This window comes from Athene cunicularia (genome assembly GCF_003259725.1).
Source record: "Athene cunicularia isolate RWA chromosome 1 unlocalized genomic scaffold, athCun1 chr1_part1, whole genome shotgun sequence".
NCBI classification, from domain to species: Eukaryota; Metazoa; Chordata; class Aves; order Strigiformes; family Strigidae; genus Athene; species Athene cunicularia.
The window spans coordinates 43,859,099-43,880,419 of record NW_020799091.1 but is presented as its reverse complement, the minus strand read 5'-3'; the positions used below and the strand labels follow the sequence as shown (position 1 = coordinate 43,880,419).

Below are 21,321 nucleotides of genomic sequence, written 5' to 3'. Positions count from 1 at the left end.
TTTTCTTCACATAAAATTTCTGATGTCAAAAATATATTAGAATATTAATTTTCAGAGTTCATTGTGAAAGCACTGATACTCCTTTAAGTGTAAGAAATCGACTCTTAACACTATCAAGCCCAGTATGATATATGCAACAATCATTTTTGGCACATATATTTCACACATGCAAGTAATTTTCAGTCTCAGCCAGAAGAGATTGTGCCTCATATCACTCTCACTTTATATAAAATTCATAACTAAACTGAGAAGATAAGACAGACTAACACATCACTCTTGAATACACAAGCCCCAGTGCATACCTCTGCATTGGGGCTCTGCAGTGAGGATAAGGCACAGAATTCCTTCTACCTTTATACCCAGGTTTTCAGTCAAAGAGGTAGGGTAATACTGTGGTTCACCAAATTACAAACTAGACCACAAGATCAACACAGAGCAGGGACCTCAGGACACCCTGCAGACTTCATCTGCTTATATACCTTTGAAGATTTTGGACTTGCTCCCTCTTCTTGTTGCTGCTTGTCTGGCCAGACCCTTTACCCCACAAAGCATCAGCAAGGTTTTGTGATCTACCCACGCTAATGCAGAGTCAGGACCTGAAGTTTAAAACTCAAGCAGCAAATGTATTTCGAAAAACAAACACAAAAAACAGAGGACAGATTTCTAAGTGCCCGAAGAAGAAAAAATTATGGCTGCAGGTCCTGAGATTTTTCAATTGCATTAAGGTATTTACTAAACAAAATACATTTGATGACTTTTACACACACACACACACACACACACACAGAAGGGATCTATTGAGGTGGAATTAAAAAACAAACAAAAAAAAAGATTGGGTTGTGTCTCCCCCCCTTTTTTTTAATCTTGCAAATCCATAATTTTTATTTGCTTTATTGTGCTTAAGAACATGAAGTAGCATGTGATCAGGAAAACTTTAGAGACTTTCTTCCTCTAATATATACACAGGAGATCTGGTTAAATGTAAAAGGTTTTATTTTGTCAGCTGCTGATCAGACAGTCAACATGCCTACTTGGTCATTAAGAAGGCCAAACGAACCAATTGGACTGCTACAGAAATATGTAGTGCAAGTATAGGTCTTACTTGCTACAGTTTAAGTCAAATATACTATCTCCAGAGACAATGTATCTATGGACACTAAATTAGCCATGTCACATGTGAACCAAGGAAATAGACCATGTCATGTCTAGTTTGTCTCAATTGTTTAAGATCTTGCACTTTATTACTTAGATGAAAACTGGACATCTGAAAACCCTTCCCATCTTGCTCTTCGTTGTTTCCACAGAATTTCTATGAAAATCACTTCTCTCTGTACTTCATGTATGTCAAATTTAAAATTATGACACAGGAAGACAGCTATATGATTTAGTGCAACATAAAGAGGCATTTTTTGCTTTAAAGAAAGTTGTATGCCTCCTAAGGCAAGATGCTCAGCTGAAGAAATTACAGGATGTTTTTCTTCCATATGGCTATTAATTACAGATAAATTTAACTGATTTGCATTTGGCAGATGGAGGCTCATATTCTTTTGCCAAATAAGTGTCAACAATGAAGATATCAGAGGATTAGAAAATATCAGTTCACTGCCAATTATTAAAGACACTATTTAAAAGTTACAGCTGAATGCAAAGACACACATCCCACTAAATACATACCTGAAAAAATACCTTCTTATTAAAAGTAGGAACTATTTTTATTACCACATTCAGTCTAGTTAACATTTGTTTACTTAAATAGTGAAAACACAGTGTCCATCTCTACAACAGCATTCCAGATGAACCAACTCCCCCATATCATGAAGATACCTGCAGAAGCAACTAGCAAGATAGACTGGATGGGCAAAGGGCCCTAAGAGAAAAATAAAGGCAAGGACAGAAAACACAGTAATATTCACAGAATGGAAAATGCAGAAACGTTGCCTTTTTGCATTTGCTTTGGTTATTTTTGATATATAGTTAAAAAACCCAAACAAACCAAAAAAAAAGCACCCTAAACGTTTATAAATATTTTCTAAAAGTTAGCTTGGTTGAACTGATTTCAGAGTGTCTCTGAGATTTGAGATATTTTTTTCAAATGTCCCAGGTAGTCCCCCAATGAGATTTCTCTCTTACTGGTGTTCTAATGACATTTACACCTGCCATTCCTTAAAATTCTAAGGGATTAGCACCACTTCCAGTCCTGGAAATCTGTTCCAGTAAGTACAAAGCCAATTACAGATATGTGAAAGAGACCTGACGAGTGGATATTTTACACCTCTGACTCAGTCTAGCAACGAAACCAGACAAGTCCCATTATTGCCAAGCCTATAATATATAAGCATAAGGAAGCTTTTTAGAGGAAGCACTCCAGAAAAAGCTGAGGTCAGAGTTTGTTGTCGAAAACAATAACTAAGTCAGTCCACATAGTACAGAAACCTGGACTGCGTGCGCACACACGACAACATGTTTCTGTTACGTTGAGACCAAATCCATTTGCTTTTATCATCATAAAGTATTTGCTGTTTTGAAAAAAAAGTATGTTTTTATAAAGCGTGCCAAAGCACTTCCAATAGATTCTAGAGATATGTGCATGTAACCATAAAAGCAGTATTAGTAAGTAATAGACACATGAAATCAAAGGTCTCTCTGCTATCTTTAATTTACAATTTTGTAAAATTAACTTCTGAAATGTAGTACTTTTAAAAACCTCTCTGAGTGTAAAGTTCTCTGGTAGGAAGAGGTAGCTTTCAGGATTCAGAGAACAACTGTCAAAATTTACAATGATTTCTAATTGGTGGGTGGTGATGGGCGAGAAAAACCCAAACCGCAACAACAGGGGATATAACTGCTAACAGTGAGTGACTTGATCCCAGCCATGGCCACGCCACAAGCGGAAGAGAAATCCTGTCGATACCATGAGCGTAACAACCAATAAAACAGATCAGCTGACCAGAGGATCAGCATGACCCCTTGCTAACAAACAAGGAAGTGTGTAAGACAACATATGAAACACAGGTATATTGAGAGATGATGTTTGAAAGCTGTTCTACCTTCCCACAGCAAGCAACAGGTATTAAAAAAAAAAAAAAAAAGATAATTACTTATTACATAATATTTTTGGTATTCAAAAAAAAAAAATTCATCAGCCAGCAAGGAAAGAGGACAACTGATGTTAATCTGAAGGATTTTTATAATTGGTCAGTCAATACTCACTCGCACAACAGGACTCCATTTTCCAGAGCGGCTCGAAAGTCTTTCGTTCCAAAGCTTTTCCCAGTAACTGTCTATAAAAATAAGAATTGGGAGTTAATTGGACACACACAAAATCACGACTAGCAAGAGTATATCTAAGAAGTACTACAAAATCAAATATTTTCAATTCAACACTTAATACATAATATCTATTATTTTCTTATATTAATTTCAAAAGAAATAAGTATTTAAGAAACCAATTCTTTATGCCTCCAAAGAAGTCAGATCCAACATCTTCAAGTAGTTTCTTCTAGTGTAAAGCAAATCTTCAGTTAAATTCTGCGTGAATACTTACTATTTTCTAAAGCAGTATCAGCCACGCTGAAAAGCATAAAATAAATTTCAAAAAAGAAGTGCAAAAAGTCTTTTATTTCCTACTTCATATTACAGCATGTATACACATTATATTTGGCACAAAGTATTTCAATAGGTTGGTTTTTTTTTTTCCTGCCACTTGTACTTTAAGGCACTGTGACTAAAGAACCACTCCAGCAAGTCTGTATTACCACATGAACATCAATTCCCATTACATCGCAAGTATCAGGACTATACTAATCAGACTACTTTTTATATTCAAGAGTGAAAAACAGTGAACAAGAACACTGTCTTATAAAGGACATAAGATACACAATGCCAAAATCATTGCCTACAGGTTTTCAGTAAAATTGTTTCCGCCTCCCCACCCCACCAAAAAAAAAAAATTGCTCCTGGCATTATCTCCCTCCATCTCAAACAAGACCATAAATGCAGCACCCTGCTCAAGTCTAAACTCACTTGGATTTCTCCTACTAGACCCCCCTCTGCCCATATCCCTTGAAAAGGGTCAAATTTGGCAGATTTCTTCTTAAGATCCAGATTAGTAACCCACACACAGGTCAGAAAAAGAGCCAATACTCCTAAAACAGTCCATAAGAGGCTTCTGACTCAGTTGGGTATAGAAACCAAACACAAGGAAGGGTATTTATTTGAGCTTAGAGGTCACCAGGTTCAGTCACCAGCTAATTACAAGTCGCCCTTTGGGGATCCTGACCGTCCCTGATACTGCACAGGACTTCAGGCACACAATTAAACATGCTGTGGAACCTCCATGCATCCAGACCAAAGAGACTGATTACCACAGTAATTAAGGAAATTAGTAGTGAAACAAATGAGCTCTGCTCAATAAAAGAGCAAAGAGGAGGATGTAGCTCTTTAAGGATCTGTCACATTATCACCCTCCTATTTTTTACTAAATTGCAAAAGGAAGTATACTAAAACCAGAGATCCTACAACTTCAGTAATTACTTTTAACATAGGTTATCCTTTAATTCAAAAGATGTAATTTCAGTCTCCCTATTGAGGGCAAAATTAGATGTTACAAAATTCTTCTTTTGGGTTTAAGGGTTTTTTTCTAGGATTTAACAAATAATGAGAGAGAAAGAATGATGGCACATCAACTCCATGGCAAGAAAAATTTCACAATTCAAGGATAGGAAAAAATCATGAACTTTTAACAACAAATGATGATAGCAATTCCCCTGTGAGAACTGCATTTTATACAATATTCCTCTAACAACAGTCTGTTCTTATAGAAGAGTAGATGTTGCATCTTAACAATATAATTTTCAAAAATCACTTAAAAACACACAGCATCTGAAAATTACCCTTATTTCCCATAAAATATGGCTGCTTGCTTCCAAATTTTAATACTCAGTGATAATAATTTTGAGGAAACTAGCCAATGTAACATAACAGCACTGAAAGTTTAAATATAAATATTTGCGTTCCCTAGGTAATAGGGAATATGGATTATAAATTAAGTCCTTCATTCTGCAAGCTAGAAACTTGACGTTTGACTGTCATACAGCAGAACTGTACTTCAAGAGGACTGTAGGATGTGAGCATAGCTTTATCGTTTTATTTCAAACTCCAAACAATTCTTGGAGTCCAAAAGTTATTCTCATTCTATTCTAAAGCTGTCACTGACATCTACAGGACTACACAGTCCAAATGTCTGGGTTTATATAGACAGTTTACTGCTAGGTCATGCATACAATAGATGGCAAGATGTTTCCTTCACGTAGATTTGGGCTCATCCTAAACCTGCGATATCTTCTATATCTGCAAACAACCTTCATGCGGAAATTCTTAAAAACAAAAAAATCCTAGAACTGCAGCATGTAGCTATGGAGATCACTCTTGAAAAAATATTCTCAAGCAGTCAAAGAGCAGGTGCTACTGAAGACATGTTAAACTTCAGCACAGCCCCTCCAGAACACCAGAGTGTTATGCTGCAGTTCATTATCATGCTCTCCTGGCACATCTTGTGGTCTTTTCCATAAAAAAGCCCCAACACTTCTGTCTCCAAAATAGTGTGTGGAACATTTTTGACTGCCACAAAGTCTTTAGGCACATGACCTCAGGTAACTAGAAGCCATCCTTGAACAACAAGAGAGTCCAACTTGAGTACAAGGTTGTAAACGCTACTATTAGACTTGCAAACCCCTTAAATTTATATTAGAGGACATTACACTGGAAGTATTTTGACTAAGTTATTTGTGCAGCCACTGTGGCAATCAACACTGATTTGATATACAGGATAGAGCTGTCAGACCGATCTTGTGACCCACAGATTTTGACAACTACATGGTTTATTGACATTAAAATAAAAGCATTGGTACTGCCTAATTAGGTTTCATTAATATTGACTTTTAAAGGATAACTAATAATTAAGTAATTAAAAGGTATTTTCAAGGAACAATTTAACACTGGTAGCTTGAAACCAAAACATTTTCCAAGTTGCACAACACCTTGAATTTGTTGATGTCACAAAAATAAGTACTCTATTTTAAACCCTGCTTTCGTAGAGAGGACTTTTCTCAGCACAGACTTTCATTGGCTTACACCCATTGCAAGCCATCAAGCTCAGCTGTAATATTACAGCCTACATAGGAACTAGGTATCATTAAAAAAAATGGAAAGCCACGGACTGGCTTAGAGTTCTCTGACTTTTAAGAACTTAGTAAGACAAAGCGAATCCCACCCTCAGATATTACATCTTCAAACAATGTCTACGATTTGTGAGTCACTGTTTATTCATTAAAACTGGTTACACTGGGTGTGGTACTCTTATGTAACAGGAATAATTGATTTTGGACAATTTTTCAAACACTTAGGCCATGTGAACCACCTAATAATAAAGGAAATATCTTGCAAACACGATTTTTATCCATGTTTGAACAACATCTCTTTTCAAATTATGCCTTCTTTCTCTCCTTCATTCAGCTGAATCTATTCTGCTTCTTTCTCTGCTTTTTTGATAGCTAGAAAGACAGCAATGACATAATTAAAGGCTATACCATAAAATCGCATTTAATTGCTGCTATAAAACAGTTTGATTTTATTTTTGTAAGACAGCGTCCTTTAATACTTTGGTAACTTGCAATTGCCAGGTCCAAGCAATTTACTTCAAACAGTATGCAAATCAAGTCTTTACTTAAATTTAGACATTTTAAAAATGCTTACACACACACACACACACACACACAGAGGGCCAGTTTAATTTCAGGTTTGCTGTGATTCCTGTTGGAGGAGGCAAATCAAGAAAAAATAACCAAAGATCAACCATTCTGAAGATGGCATGACATCAAAATCATGATGGACTGAACAAAAAGCACATGGCACAGAAGAATATGCTAATTATATGCCTCAGTACCAAAATTAACATTGAGTACGTTTCTTTGGCTTGTCCTACTAGAAGCCAAATATAGCTGATCGTAATAGGCCTTTCTTTGCCTTAAAAGCTATTCAAAGTTGAGATTTTTCAGTGTTAATAAAAAATACTAATGGAGTTCATGTCAAGTCACTTCCATGGTTTACACTGGTTTGAATGGCTTTAGCAGAAAGGCAGCTCTACTGAAGGACAGTAGATGTTTTCAAAAGGGTTGGTTTACCACCACATGCTACTCAAAGTTCAAGGGACTGGCAGGTTTCTCAGTTTGACTTTGTTGTGGAAACACCAAAGCTAGACTCTCCCCATGCAATGCAAGACTCGCACCACATACACAGGCACACTGGCTAACCAATTCTCCATCACAAAAGCACTGGCTTCTCAGAAGCAAGGAGACAGCACTGCACTATGCCCAGCCTGTGACCCGAACGATGCATTCCCGCAGAGAAGCCACGTACTCGCCACCATCCAGACGGCTCTGCAGTCCACACTGGCCAGCTCTACTCTCTTCGTCTCACTCAGAGCTCCTCTGCCACCACCATGTAGACTACACCATCTCAAACCACGCAAGGACCCCATGCACCGATTTGAGAGAAATGCTACCTGCACCAGCATGAAGCACACAGCTCCCTGATGTAGCGTCACAGGTTAGGGAGGGAAGATTCAAGAAAGATACTGAACCATATTATGTTAGCAACTGCCTTAAGGCAGACTCATGCAAGGATCTCACTGGGCAAGCAATTAATCAGATGGCAATCTCAAGGACACTGCACTGATTTATGAACTTCAGGTCCCCAGCTCAAGCCTGCAGCAAGAAAAGACAAGTTTATCATGCTGCAAAGATGACTGCTCATGTGCTGTATGAAACTGGGACAACATTATGAATATGACACTGCCATATGATCCCCACTACAGAATTTCAGCTATGCCTGCCAGTTTCTGTCACAGTGCCTGCCTCAGAGGATCACCTCACATATACATCAATGCCTGAATTACTACCTTGCTAATAGCCTTTCTTCCCCCTACCCTAGTTACCAAAGTTTTGGATTAGACTACATGGCAAATGGCTCCATCCTTACATAATTTCAGCATTACATAGCTCCTTTTACAGCACTTGCTTGACTCTTAACTGCCCTCATTCAATATATCACTACACAATGGTACTGTTACTGTAAGATGCACATGGAGATATACAGGCTACACCCACAGCCAACAAGCAAGTGTTCAAGACACTCCCAATGCTCTGGCATCTCTATAATTTGGAAGAGCCTCAAAGTAGATTGACACATTTTTATACATGTCTTTGGGTCCACTGCACTTTATATACAGTTGTCAATAACAAACTCTACCTCAGCTTGACAGATTTTATCTTTTAGGGTCTGTCACAAAGGAAGAGTAATACCAAAAAAAGTAACATAAAAGCAGTAGGGATTTTTTTACCTCTCCTGATTCCTGTAGGAACTGGCAGTTCTTCTGGACTGTGACAACGAGTAGCTGCTTTGTGGGTCCCTTCAAATGCACTACCCAAAGTCCTGCCTCCCCCTTTCATGGCTATTCATAGTCCTGTTCAAATGCCACACAGGTTACAAGCTTCTCCTCGAATAGCATATATGACAGCTGTCAAAAATGCTGCCATTATGCTTTGAAGGAGTTTGTAGTGTCTGGCCTTTGCAGACTTGCCGTCCAGCCTCCTCCTCCCCACTGGTTCTTCCTCTCTGAATTTCTATTTAAAAAACCCAAACCAAAAACTCTAACATTGCCACGATTTGCTCCAGTAGTCAATTGATTTATCCACATTCCTCCCACAGAGCAGATAGTAGGAACCATATTCAGAGAGTTGCTGCACACAATCTTGGACACACAAGCGGCAAAATCAGCTATTTGGGTAGAAAGCCTTTGGTGTTGCACCAAACAGCCTGACCATAATGATTACTACATTTCTCAAGGTCAAAAGGTAGAAAAGAGTGGCTCATTTTTGAGGCGAGCAGGATCTGTCTCCCTGAGTTTTGGGCCCTGGGAACATGTACAGAAAGAGTGGGCATTCGTATCTATTACTCATGGGAGAACACTGCTGTCATTTCACCTCTGGTAGCAGGAGGGATGCCAGGTCCAAAGCAGCTAAGGTCATGGAGGAAACCGTGTTGCTATCTTACCTTCTGATCGCAATTTAATTCATGGTCCAACAAACTCCTGAGAGGGCAACAAGTGCCCAGGAAACTGGTATCCACAGAGGCTTTCCCAGTCAGCCGTCCAGCAGTGATCTCAGGACACAGCCCAGCCTAGCAACTTTGCAGGAGGCCTGGATTTCTACAAAAGGAAGCTCCTCATTTCAAGTCCTCATACCTCATAGCTAAAATCCATGACATGCATGATTCCACTGAGTAAAAGAGCCAGAATGGCTGGAAATAAGAAAAATATCTACCAGGAAATCTGCTGTATAACCTAACTGCACAGCAAAAGTAAGAAAGCTGAAGGAGATGAGTATTTTTGCTATTGATGACTTATGCTGGACCATGTGAATGTTCTCTTTTATAACCGTAATATAAAATCCATGAACTAATGTTTTTTAGTTGGAATTATTCCCACTCTATTGCTCAATGCAAAGCCATACTCTCCTGTTTAACCCCATACCCCAAATCCCTGGGCATCTTTTAACTTCAGATGTGGAAATTTTTCAATCTTCAGCCAAAACTGCCTTTGATAACAAATCAGAAGAGAAATTTATAAAAGGAAATGGTTGACTATTGAAAAAATCATAGTTATTTTCCATCATCAACATAATGATGGGGTCTTACTGTGGTATGCCTTCTGGACAGACAGGCCAAGACTCCTGAAATAACATATAACTACATTTTTACAAAAGACGAAGAAAAACAGTGAATAAGGGGCAAACAAGAAGAGACGTAATTACTTGTGTGGTAGGTGCGAGAACCATAGATCTCTGTTTATTGATTGCTTTTTTTAGCTGTTCTGTAAAATTTAATGTAGAAACACAATCTGAAAGATGGAAGTCAAGTTTTTCTTCCAATATTTAAGGGAATACCTGATTTAGGGGAACAATAATGCAGAAAGAGGAAGGATAAACATTTGGGATCAATCAATTCAGTTGAGCTTTTCCTCCCCCCACAAACAAGATCATCTCACAAAACAGCAAGATGAATAAGCTTACTGGACTGACAGGTGGCAAACTAGGAAAACTAACGTACATTATTTTGTGTGATGAAAAAGCTCTCACTGTATATGCAGAGATAGGCAGCATAAACTAGATGGAGGTAGGTGTTCCAGTGGGATGTATAACTTGCAAATGTAAAGTGAAATTTGAATGACTAGCAATCTCTGAAAAAAAACAAGTCATTGACATTTTGTTGTAATTCTGTATGTGCTTCTGATTTATCTGGAAACTATTACTTCCACAAACAGTTTAAATGCACACAAGTTCTAAAGCTGCCATTCTAAGCAATGCATGTTGATTTCAACTTTAACCACACATTTACTTTCTCACATGTATTTGCAACTAACTTTAGTTAAGAGTGAATATTTATGCCCCTTCCCAAGACAACAGAAGAGTAACAGTAACATTATTGTTTTAAAATTTGCCAGCTAAACTCCATACCAGTTCAGCGCTTGGGGGTAGAAGAAGGGTGGTATTGGTCCCCTTAACAGTAAATGTTCCTAATTAACTAAACAGGGAAAAGGATAAAGTAGTCACAAGAAAACAAACATCCAAACATTCAGTTCACCCCTGAAACAATCAGAAAGCAACCAACGAATTCCATAAATAAAAAAAAAAAAAAATAAAAAAAAAGGTTTACTGAAATTTATAGTATAGCAGTGGTGTACTAGACTTGGGTGTGTCTTTCTGCCATAGAAAAAAAAAAGTTAAACAAAGTTAAACATACCCAGGGGACAGAATTATAAAGGAATTGTTTCTAGAAAAGTGATCAGCTGAGATAAACTGGAATCTCTACTCACCACTTCTTCTGTTTACCGCTTAGATATCTTTTAGTGATCATGTTTCATAACATATGCGGTCTCACGCTGGCCAAATTTTGAACGTGCCCATTGTGAAAGTCAGGCACTCCATATACCGTTCTTTAATCTATTTTTCTGAAACATCTACCTCTTCAGCACTGCACTGGTTGTTACCTGACCTCAAGCTGCTAACACCCTTCCAAGCTGGGGAATAAACAATCAAGAGATAAATGAATCCATGCATAACTGTGTCTCGGCTGGACTCCTATACAGGGTCCAGCTGGGGCATAGAAAAAGCTTGCCCTGGATGGAAAATTGCTACGTTCTCAACATCTCCCTTAAGATGTCGAAAGAAAAAGACTAGAAGTATAACAGCAACACCACAGCTTAGAAGAGAGGACTTGAAAGAAGACTTAGATGCACCACAGACAGAAGGCGGCTTTGCAGGGCTGGCCGAGCAGTCCAGTCACAGAAGAAAACTATGATCTTCTTGCTGTCCTGAAATGGCCTCAGAGCCTCCTTTCCCACTCTCTTCCCCATGCTCATGTGAAGGGTTTATGTTTAGAAAATGTCCTGCAATCATCCTGATGACTTCGTGCTTTAGTATACTACTAAAAATGAAAAAAAAAAACCAAAAACACATAACTCCCTCGCACATCCCACCACCTCTCCCCAGCCCCAAAATGACCACAGCAACTGAACCAGGCATTCCAAGCACCAGGGAAGGACACTACAGAGCTGGAGCCACAGCACGCTGGAGATGAGAGAGGGATAATGTTTGGACTTTGTGCAGATTCTTGAGAGGCTTAACATACCCAAAGAGCCAGTGATTCAGCACCCTGACAGCCAGGCAGTACGTGACCAATGGGATGGCCAGGCACGCGCCCTCACAAAGAACTTGAAGTTCAGACAATAAACACCTTGAAAAATTCTATGCAAAATCTGTCTATACCATTGCTTTTGCTAAAAGTAGAGAACAAAGTTTATGACAACTACAGCACTTTGGTTTTAGGTGAAAAAGAAAAAAACCTGGTTTTAGAAACTTCAATTATAGAGGCATTACTTGAAACATCAGCAGATAAAATGTTAGTGATATTAAAGTCACATGTGTCTAGGGCAAACGTAAAGAAAGGATTAAAGCAAATAAAAACTTAGGCATTTTTGCTGTAGAGGTACTAAAATCACATTTGTCTAACATTTTAATCTATTATTTTATATTTAGTATTTTAAGTACTGTCTCCACCATATTTTAATCTTTAAATATTTTGTGATTGTTCATTTAGAAAGAAAGATAAATGCAAGCTATAAAAAGCCTTCTGATGTTTGTATTTCCTAAATTTATAGTTCAGATTTACTACTATTGTAATTCCAGGTCAGAGAGTATATGCTGCAAGTTTCAATACCAGCTTTCAGTTTGTTAGCATTTATTTTTATAGGAAAGACCTTTGCTTGCAGTGATTAAGAAAAATATGCTAAAACTCTGCTGCTATTTGCAAGTGGCTCCCTGTTGGGATTATTTATGTAAGTGCCCTAGCAATATAGAGATACTGAATGAAATGGCCAAAACCAGAGTGTACTTCTGCCCTAAATTACAGTTATCTCTTACAGACTGACTGCTTTGATCCTGGATGTATCTAATACTTTGATTTTTCATGTATTTTAAATATGTGTGGATCTCCAGAGGGCAGTGCCAGTGCCATGAGCAAACCAGGGATCTAACCTCAAGGTCCTGAAAATATGTTCAGCAGGAAGAGGAGAAAGGCATCAGATAAAAGAATACACACAGAAGAGGGAAACACTTTAGATACAATTGCTTTCGTGTGTTTAGCAAGGTTATTCATGCATGGAAGTAATTTCTTATTATTACTGGAGATTTGTCAATCTTTTCAAACTTTTCAGCCTTTCCTGGAAGCATTACTGTGAGCAGCATACATACCGAGACATGGTTTAAGTCAGCTTTAGCCAAAAACATTCATCAACCTCCCCCCTTTCTCTTTCATGCATACACATATGTGCGCACACAGATTTTGGGGAACCAACAGCCTTCTTGCCGTGCCTTCCCTCCCATCCCCACATCCGTTGACTTTTGTATCTTCTACACCCACAGGTTTCCAACCCATTTCACTAGGTTGACTTAGCTCATTAACATGGCAACAGAGGGACAGTGAGCAAAGAAATTGTGTGGAAATGAACATTTAACAAGGTCAAAAGACAGCATAAAGTCAATTAGTGTCACATAGGGAGTCTGGAAAAAATAGTCATGTCACCACTTCCTAGTAAACTATGGCACTTGGCTTTAATTGCGGCACTTAAACAAAAGCATTTAGAAATTTGAATATTATCTAGCAGTGGTTATGTAGAAATAAGCCATCAGGTGGAAGTCACTGAAATTAATGCTGACTTCAGTTGTAACAATATTATGCTCTTCTCTGGAGTTGGAATAAATCAGGGGGAAGCTTAAGAGAACTCCACTGATATGATCTGTACAAATCAAAATAAAAGTAAGACTGTAAAGCTCTTGAATACCACTATGTTTAGTAGTTGTTTTTTTTTTAAAAAAACTACATTTATATTTTAAGAAATGAGAGTGAGTAAGCAGATGCTATATAGGACTGCAACATCAAGAAAAATAGTATTTTGGAGGGGTTTTGTGGAGTGCTTTTTAGGAATTTTTAAAATCTGAAATTTAAAGGAATATCAACACATACAAATAATTATATTGGAATATTTGAAATACACTGTACGTGCACTAAATTACTAAGCTGGGAGTGAGACTTTTGAAGGCTCCATTTCCCAAGGCTTGTAGCAATACACTGCATTACAGGTAATGAGCTTCTATATTACAGCACTGAATAGCAGAGGACATTGCCACTGCCGCGCAGCACCATCTAATGAGAGACGCTGGGTACGACATATGACCAGAGGCTTTGTGCTTATATGTAGTCCCTCTCCTTGGCATGAGATGAAAGAAATTGCCTCTGGCAAAGAAATTAAATAATTGCAGTCAGAGGAGGAAGGATGGGTATGGAGGAAATTGGAGACCAAGGGAGCCGCAAAAGGATGGCATGCATCTGAAAAGATGACAGGAGCACAACTAGAGAAGGCAGAATATCAGTCTGGGCAAAGGAATTTAAACATTTAGGCTCAGTAAATTTTGCTGGCCAACTCTTGTCTCCAAGTATGCTCTTTTAAATAGAAAGGATTTAAATATAAAGGAATATTTGATGAGCATGTAAACAAGTTACTATAGTGTCTTTAAGATACTTGGAGAACTGCAAAGCAAACGTGGTTTTGTGCCTGCTGACACAGCTTTCAGCTTTTCAAGGGATCCTCTTCCAGCTATGCCTCCTTTATGATGCTTCTGTCATCTCACAGCACACATGGTAACACTCTGAATAGTAGCCTACACTACTCACCCATTATTCCTCATGATATACTTGTCCCCTGCCAAGACTTCTTTATTCTTTGAGATGTACTTGCCTTTACGAAAATAAAATGCCATTGCTAACAGAAATCAGGGATAAGGCTACCATTGACCTCAAAATCTGCCTTTCCTATGTGAACATTCCAGTCTAGTCATTCGAGTATTTATCAAGCAAAATACACCACTAGCAAACTCTTATTCTCCATGGAACTCTTCTGCTTGGTTTGCAAAGCTACAGATAGAAGCGTTAGCAGCTGTTGAAGTCAGGTGGCCCCACACAGGGCTAACTGCTGAAATTCAATTAAAGAATTAAGGTGAAGAGCATGTAGGAGAGATTGTGGTCCAGAAGGGATGCTGTGAGTGATAACTGCTGCTCATCCAAACTCTTCCAATGCTTCCCCCTTACTATCTTTCCTCTTTGACATCATCACTAGCCACTCTACTTCTGATCCAGGCTGAGCATTGATACAACCTAAGCGTTACTCAACCACCTCCAGTGTGACACTTCCTTCAGTTATTTTATTGCTTCTCTGCAAATGCAGCTTTATTTATTAATTTATTTAAGGAGCCAAACTGGTTTGACAGAGTGCTTGCCTCCTCACCTGGGTGTGTTTAAAGGAGCCCAAGATAAAACTGACTGTCATAGCAGCTACACAGGGTTGCTATGTACACTGCCCAAAGGTAGGATTTAATTACTAGTCAAAAGCAGCCAATCTTCCCCTTATTACAAAAGGCAATTATAATTTTCTTATATTTATTATGACATCCTTGCAGAAATGTTTGTGACTCTCTGTAAGCAATTCCATACCCAGCAAGAGAGAGGCAGAAATTTACCCCACAGTTGCCATACTCAACCTATTAAGCACTTGAAGGGTGAATCCTCAATACCCAAATCTTTTTATAACATTAGAAAATTCCATGTTGCTGAAAGAATGCAGTTATTTTCCTCCGGAAAAAAGCCAACAGTATATTAAATAAGTTATGGGCATATGTCTGATACATCCTTTCTCAGAGAGAGACACTGACCTTAACTCCTGTGTAGAAAAAACAGAAAGGTTCCAACTTGTAGTGGGCTGGTTCACATTTATTCACATAACCTCCGCTAATGATAGAGCCACAGTTATTAAAAGCCCCACAGAATACATACAAGAAAAAAAATGAGATGCAAGCAGGCAAACTGCACCAGAAAATATTCTGTCGAGAGAGCAGTAAAAACAATCTTGGAAGACAACTCTGTTCCATTCATTCATCAGGATGATGCTTGTACCTTGTAACCACAGAAAAGATGCTCTTTTGAATTATAAAAAGATGCATGTACTTTGGGCATTTTTTGTCTCTAGTTTAACTTATTTTTGTCTTTAAAAATAACAGTGCATTAAACGGAGAAATATTATCAGTAATCCATACAGTTTTTCACAGAGAGAATATCTATGTCCTGGAAGACTGAGATCATCTTCTACCATAGGCAAGATGCCTCAAGCATTTCAGGTTCGAGCCACAATGGTTTCTATGACCAGCTGCCTTCCAGGGCATGTGGACTTCAAGAATGTCTGAAGTTTTGCCTAGCAACTGAGACAAAGCATAGACTGCCCCCAATTTAAACAGTTTCCTGCATACATATTGCATGAAGTTATGCCGATTTCTGCTGCTTGATCTGGTACATGATTACCATTTCTATATCAAAATTTTTACCATTTTATTTACAACTCAAGAGAGCAGTTGAAGACACTTTTCCTACCATAACAAAAACAAAACTGGGAAGTGCTTTTAACATTAAGTCACTGCTTTATCAAAGCAGAATGATGTCTTTGGGCTTTTTTAAATTCAAAATTCCAGAGATAAAGGAATGGTACTTTGTATCATTGCTGTTATTTCTGATGCAAGGTGTCATTTTTGGGGGATGCATCACAAAATTATGCATTTTATCAGACACATCCTCTTAAATATTATCTGTTAGAACAAAAAGTAGCATGTAATTTGAGCTTGAAGCATTCAGACACCACTTGCACAATGTTTACAGACTAACAAAGGTATTATCCCATTGAGTTAAACTAGTTGTCCATCTTTCCCAGCATCCTTGGTCTGACAGTGACCTGTACCAAGTATGTCAGCACGTGCGCAGGGTGGAGAGGGAGGATACCAATACTCTCATATTTAGACTAGAGGAATTCTAGCCTTCTCTATAATTAAATGGTAAAAAACACAGATAGGGAGAGCAACATGTCTTTTCACAAACAGTTCTCTTGTTTTGCACCAGAAATCATTACAGAAAGGAGAAACATCACCCACCACTTCCTCCTGCCCTCATATGCCATTTTAAAAAAATATTTGCTTGCTTAAAGATTTCTTTTTTTGTAATATACAGTAAGATAGGGAATTATCCAGAGAAAGCTGGATGTAAGTCCAGCTTGTGTTGACCAAAGTGTTAACTATATATAATGCATTTTTAACTAAGGCATGTAAGCAGGAATATGCTATTAAACACTTATATATCTTATGCCAGCCAGTGTCATCCAAGAGTGGGGCCTCCGTTTGAGCACCTGCATTGATATCGGGTGCGAATTCACACAGAATCTGGGTGTCAGTGCAAAACTGATCTCACATTTCTCCTGCCATATTCTGACCTCTGCTGTTATAAAGTGGAATTTATTTTGACAATCATTTTATTCTTTAAAACAGTGTCTTCAGCTGAATAAGAACTGTCAATATCTGCAATTATCCAGGGTAAAGAAATGATGGGAAAAATCACTTTTATTTTATACCATGAAACAGAGAAAAAAAAAGTGCCTAAGCTTTTCTTTCCCCTCATGTTTCTATCATCCTGTCATTTATAATAAGCTGCATATTTGACTATTACATAAATACACATAATCTATTCTTTTAGCATCTGAACTCTACATATGCTACCAAACCATCCCAGTATAATCTTTCTCTGAGAATGCACTTTAGACCAAGGACTTCGGTGAACCTGTTGGGTAATGCAGAAGGATAGGGAAGTCTGATGTGTGCCTCAAAGGAATTTGATTTGGGGTGAAAATAGCTGATGAATTTAATTTTATGAAGCTAATTGCAAAATAACCCTGACGTTGCATATCATTATCATTATGGTTGATATATATTATAATAATAGCACCATATTAAAAATCAGCGAGGTTAATGAAAAAGGAACTAGTTTCAGCAACTGGTGACCAGAAACTTTCTCGAGATAAACATCTTCAACCTGCAGACCATGAGCATGGACCATGCCAGATACACCAGCTATGAGCACACAACAGAGACTACACAGTGTCCTGCTGCTGCATCCAACAACACCCACTCCACTGTCATGACAGATGGAACCCAAAATTATGGATTAAATTAACTCACTACACACTTTGGAGGGATGACCCACACACTTAAGAGATACTGTGAGTATGTATCAAAAACCAGGAAAAAAGATGGTGATTAATTAAAATGTATTGGAAAACACAGAACCTGAGCATAACCTAAATGCTATGAAATAGGGAGTGGATGCTGTCCTGGCTTCGGCTGGGATAGGTTTTTTTTTTTTCCTTCTTAGAAGGTATAATAGTATTGTGTTTTGATATAAGAATAATGTTGATAATGTTTTGATGTTTTCAGTTGTTGCTAAGAAATCAAGGACTTACCAACTTCTCATGTCCTGCCACTGTGCAGGTACACAAGAAGCTGGGAGGGCCCAGAGCCAGATCAATGGAATTAGCCAATGGAATATTCCATACCATGTAACGTCACGCTCAGTATGTAGATGAGGGTTGATTGAGAAGCTTTCTGTCACTTCCAGGACTGTGGTTTTAGGATTCTCTCTTCTCTGGGATCGCTAGCCAGGAACAGGCTGGGCATCAGTCAGTGAGTGATGAGCAATCACATTGTGCATTACTCATTTGTATTTTCTATTATTAGTATTACATTATTTAAATTTTATTTCAGTTATGAAATTGGTTTTATCTCAACCTAAAACTCTCCTTACCCTTTACCCCTCCAACTTTCTCCCCCACTTCCAGGGGTGGGGGAGGGTGAGTGAGCAGCTGCATGGGGTTTGGCCGCCAGCTGGTTTAAACTGTGACAGCTTTTTATAACAGATACCAGCAAAACCACCAAGCACACCAATATACAGACTATTTCTAATCTGAAACTATTCAGACAACCAGTTTTAGGCCGCACTTTTTTATTAATTTGTTTAAAGTTGCATTTTCACTACAGTAGACTAGTAAAGTCTCTTAATTGTGTCCAAGTCTAGGCCTCTATACTGAATTTTGACAGTACTGGTTAGTAAATCAATTATATTCTATTTATCCCATACGTAAACATCAGTGAAAGCGTAAATCTGAATGAATTATGCCTATATTGGCTGGAAAGGTTTTGAAGGCAGCAAAACACCACTTTAAGTGATAGGTACACTCAGAGGGGAAAAGAAGAAACAAGGGAGTATCCATCATGATGCTCTACTTCTAAACTTCTCTTTCCCTCCTGAATAAGGAATCTGCTCTCAGACCTTAATCTTGAAGATTATGGCATGGACCTTTACCATACTTACCACAGATCCTTTGCTCTTCCTCTCCCATCATAACACCTGACACACTTCAAAATAAAACTACACCTACAGCTTGCGTTATTTCTGCCAGACTTGCTGATTTCCCATGGCTTGGGAGATGATAAACTATTTGATCAAATATTTACAAGCAGTATGAATTTAAGACTGTATCTCCCAGTCGGATAACACCTTTGACTAAGGAACCGCAAGACAGCAGAACAGTGCCCAATGAGCGTTTTAGCACCAAATGCTCTTTTTATCCTCATGTTTAATTAGAAAAGAGACCCTAATCTCAAATCAGCAAGTTCACCCTTATGCCAAGAGCCTACCTCTTTTAGAGCTACAAGTCAGAAATAAGTCTTGTTCAGTTGTTTAGCAATTTTTTTCTGAAAAAGTCTGTTTACACCAACACCTGTATTCTTTACCAGCAACAGTGTTTTGGTTTTGTTTTTTTTTTTTTTATTGTTCTGCATGCAACTACTTTATTTTCACCTTCATGTATATAGTTAAGCAATTTATTTATTTTAATCACTGAAGATTTTGCTTCTGCTGGGACAAACATATGGAAATTTGCTGTAACACCTTTACTGGACTAAAAGCAGGAAATGCAACAGCTTCATATGACTAAATCACTGAATCTTAAAGGATCCTCAGCTGTAATTACAAAACAAACAGTCATTAAAACTCAGCACAGGACCTTACTCCATTGCACAGATGTCCAGGGGACAGACTGTTAGCTTAGACACACACACCCCGTTACAATAACCATCCTCACGTTTTCTTCTGCCTTCAGTTGCAACCACTATCTGCTGGAAACTAAACCAGAAAGGGCCCCCCCGAATGTTACTGCAACTCCAGTAAAAAGTACTTAGACTGTCACCAAGGATGCCAAGCAACAGGTTGCAAAAACTACCACGAGTGTCCTGAAGGTTTTACCATTACAGTTGATACTTTAATATATGGAACTATTTTAAATAAGTCACGTCAAGACAGCTCAGTTTCCCACTCAAAAACTTTATTAATAGAGACACCAGTTTTGCATGATATAAGGAGAAAACCTCAGTTCTGCTGTCTATGTATAGAGACTAACCAGCAGCCCCTTGCAAGTGGGCTCAAAACTTTATTGTTTTAAAGGCTATTGCAGATTCTGGTAGGTGTTCAATCAAATCAATATAGCACCACGTTTAGCTGAATTTTGTATTCTATCAAAAACGCGATGAGAAACTGAATAGCCTAAACCAAACAGTAGTATGATTGAACATGAACACTCTGAGAAACCCATTAGCAAAACCAGAAGTGAACAAAATTCAAACCCAGCATAATAAAAAGAGTCAGGCAAGTTAAAGTGAAAAAGTAACTAAAGACAAAATGTAAAAGAAATTCCGTGGCCATGCTAGAAGCAAAAAGATGGGCAGATTGAATATGATGAAGGGAAATAAATAGTTAATGACAAGATGGCTATCTTCAGTTAAAGAGCTGTCAGATTCTTCAGAGAAGCATGGGACTGGGAAAACAACAACTGAGAATAGAAGAAAAGTGTTGAAGATTGCAAAGCCTGGAAGAATTTGCTTAATTAAAAGTTACTCAGTGTTCTAGAGCATGCTCTAAGCCATTAGCAATTATCTTCAACTTAAAGGTCTGGAAAGGTCTCACTGACTGAAAAATTAAAAATAAAGATCCCTTTAGATGTGTGACAACATGGGAAGAAACCAGAATAAGAGTCAGAAAAACATTTAGACTATTCTCTCCAACTTTAGTTTCTAGAAGGATATTAAATATTGCTGATTCACCACCACCACCAAGCCACAGTTGTCTGCAAGGAAGTTAACACTTTGGTTTGAAAAGTAATGTATAAATAATATTTTCTTTCCTGCTTTGGCAAGGTAACCACTCCGATACACAAGGAAAAAAAGCAGTAAGTGGGCTACAAGTAGGCTTAAGTTATGCAACTGGCAAAAAGCCTTGCTATTTTATTTAAAGACAGACAGTCTAAGTAAGGTGATTAAAAGGCCATTATGTGACGGTAGGAAGATCACACATGTAAAGAACAGGTTTCTAAAGTGCAACAGAGACTGGGGTAAGGTACTAAACTGAACTCAAGAGAAGTTATTTCAAATTCCAGGACTCTCTGGTGTGTTCTTTACAGAACTAGGTGACAGACTACAAACACATTATTTATCAACCCAAACTGAGATGCATGAGCATTACAGAGGGAGATGAGAATTCACTGTTCCCATCCTAAATTAGACCACTGGTGTAAAGTTCAGCAAGAGAAAATTCAGCAAAGCTAGTTACAAAATCTTATTCTTAAAACCGTGCAACTAAAGACAAAAATATTCCTGTACATCTCAAAACAGTGGGTTTTGGTTTGGGGTTTTTTTGTTTGTTTGGCTTTTTTTTTTTTTTTTTTTAAAA

At 38.0% G+C, this 21,321-nt stretch overlaps 1 protein-coding gene across 16 annotated transcripts in view; it reads right to left on the bottom strand.

Moving 5' to 3' along the window:
* The window catches only part of LMO7 (LIM domain 7), a 131,639-nt gene that overhangs the window by 91,982 nt on the left and 18,336 nt on the right, over positions 1-21,321 (bottom strand). For all 16 annotated transcript variants that reach the window (XM_026847937.1, XM_026847859.1, XM_026847884.1 and 13 more), the window contains exon 2: positions 3,211-3,281. In XM_026847937.1, the coding sequence (XP_026703738.1) occupies positions 3,211-3,281 (71 nt within the window). The remainder of the gene's footprint in view (positions 1-3,210; positions 3,282-21,321) is intronic.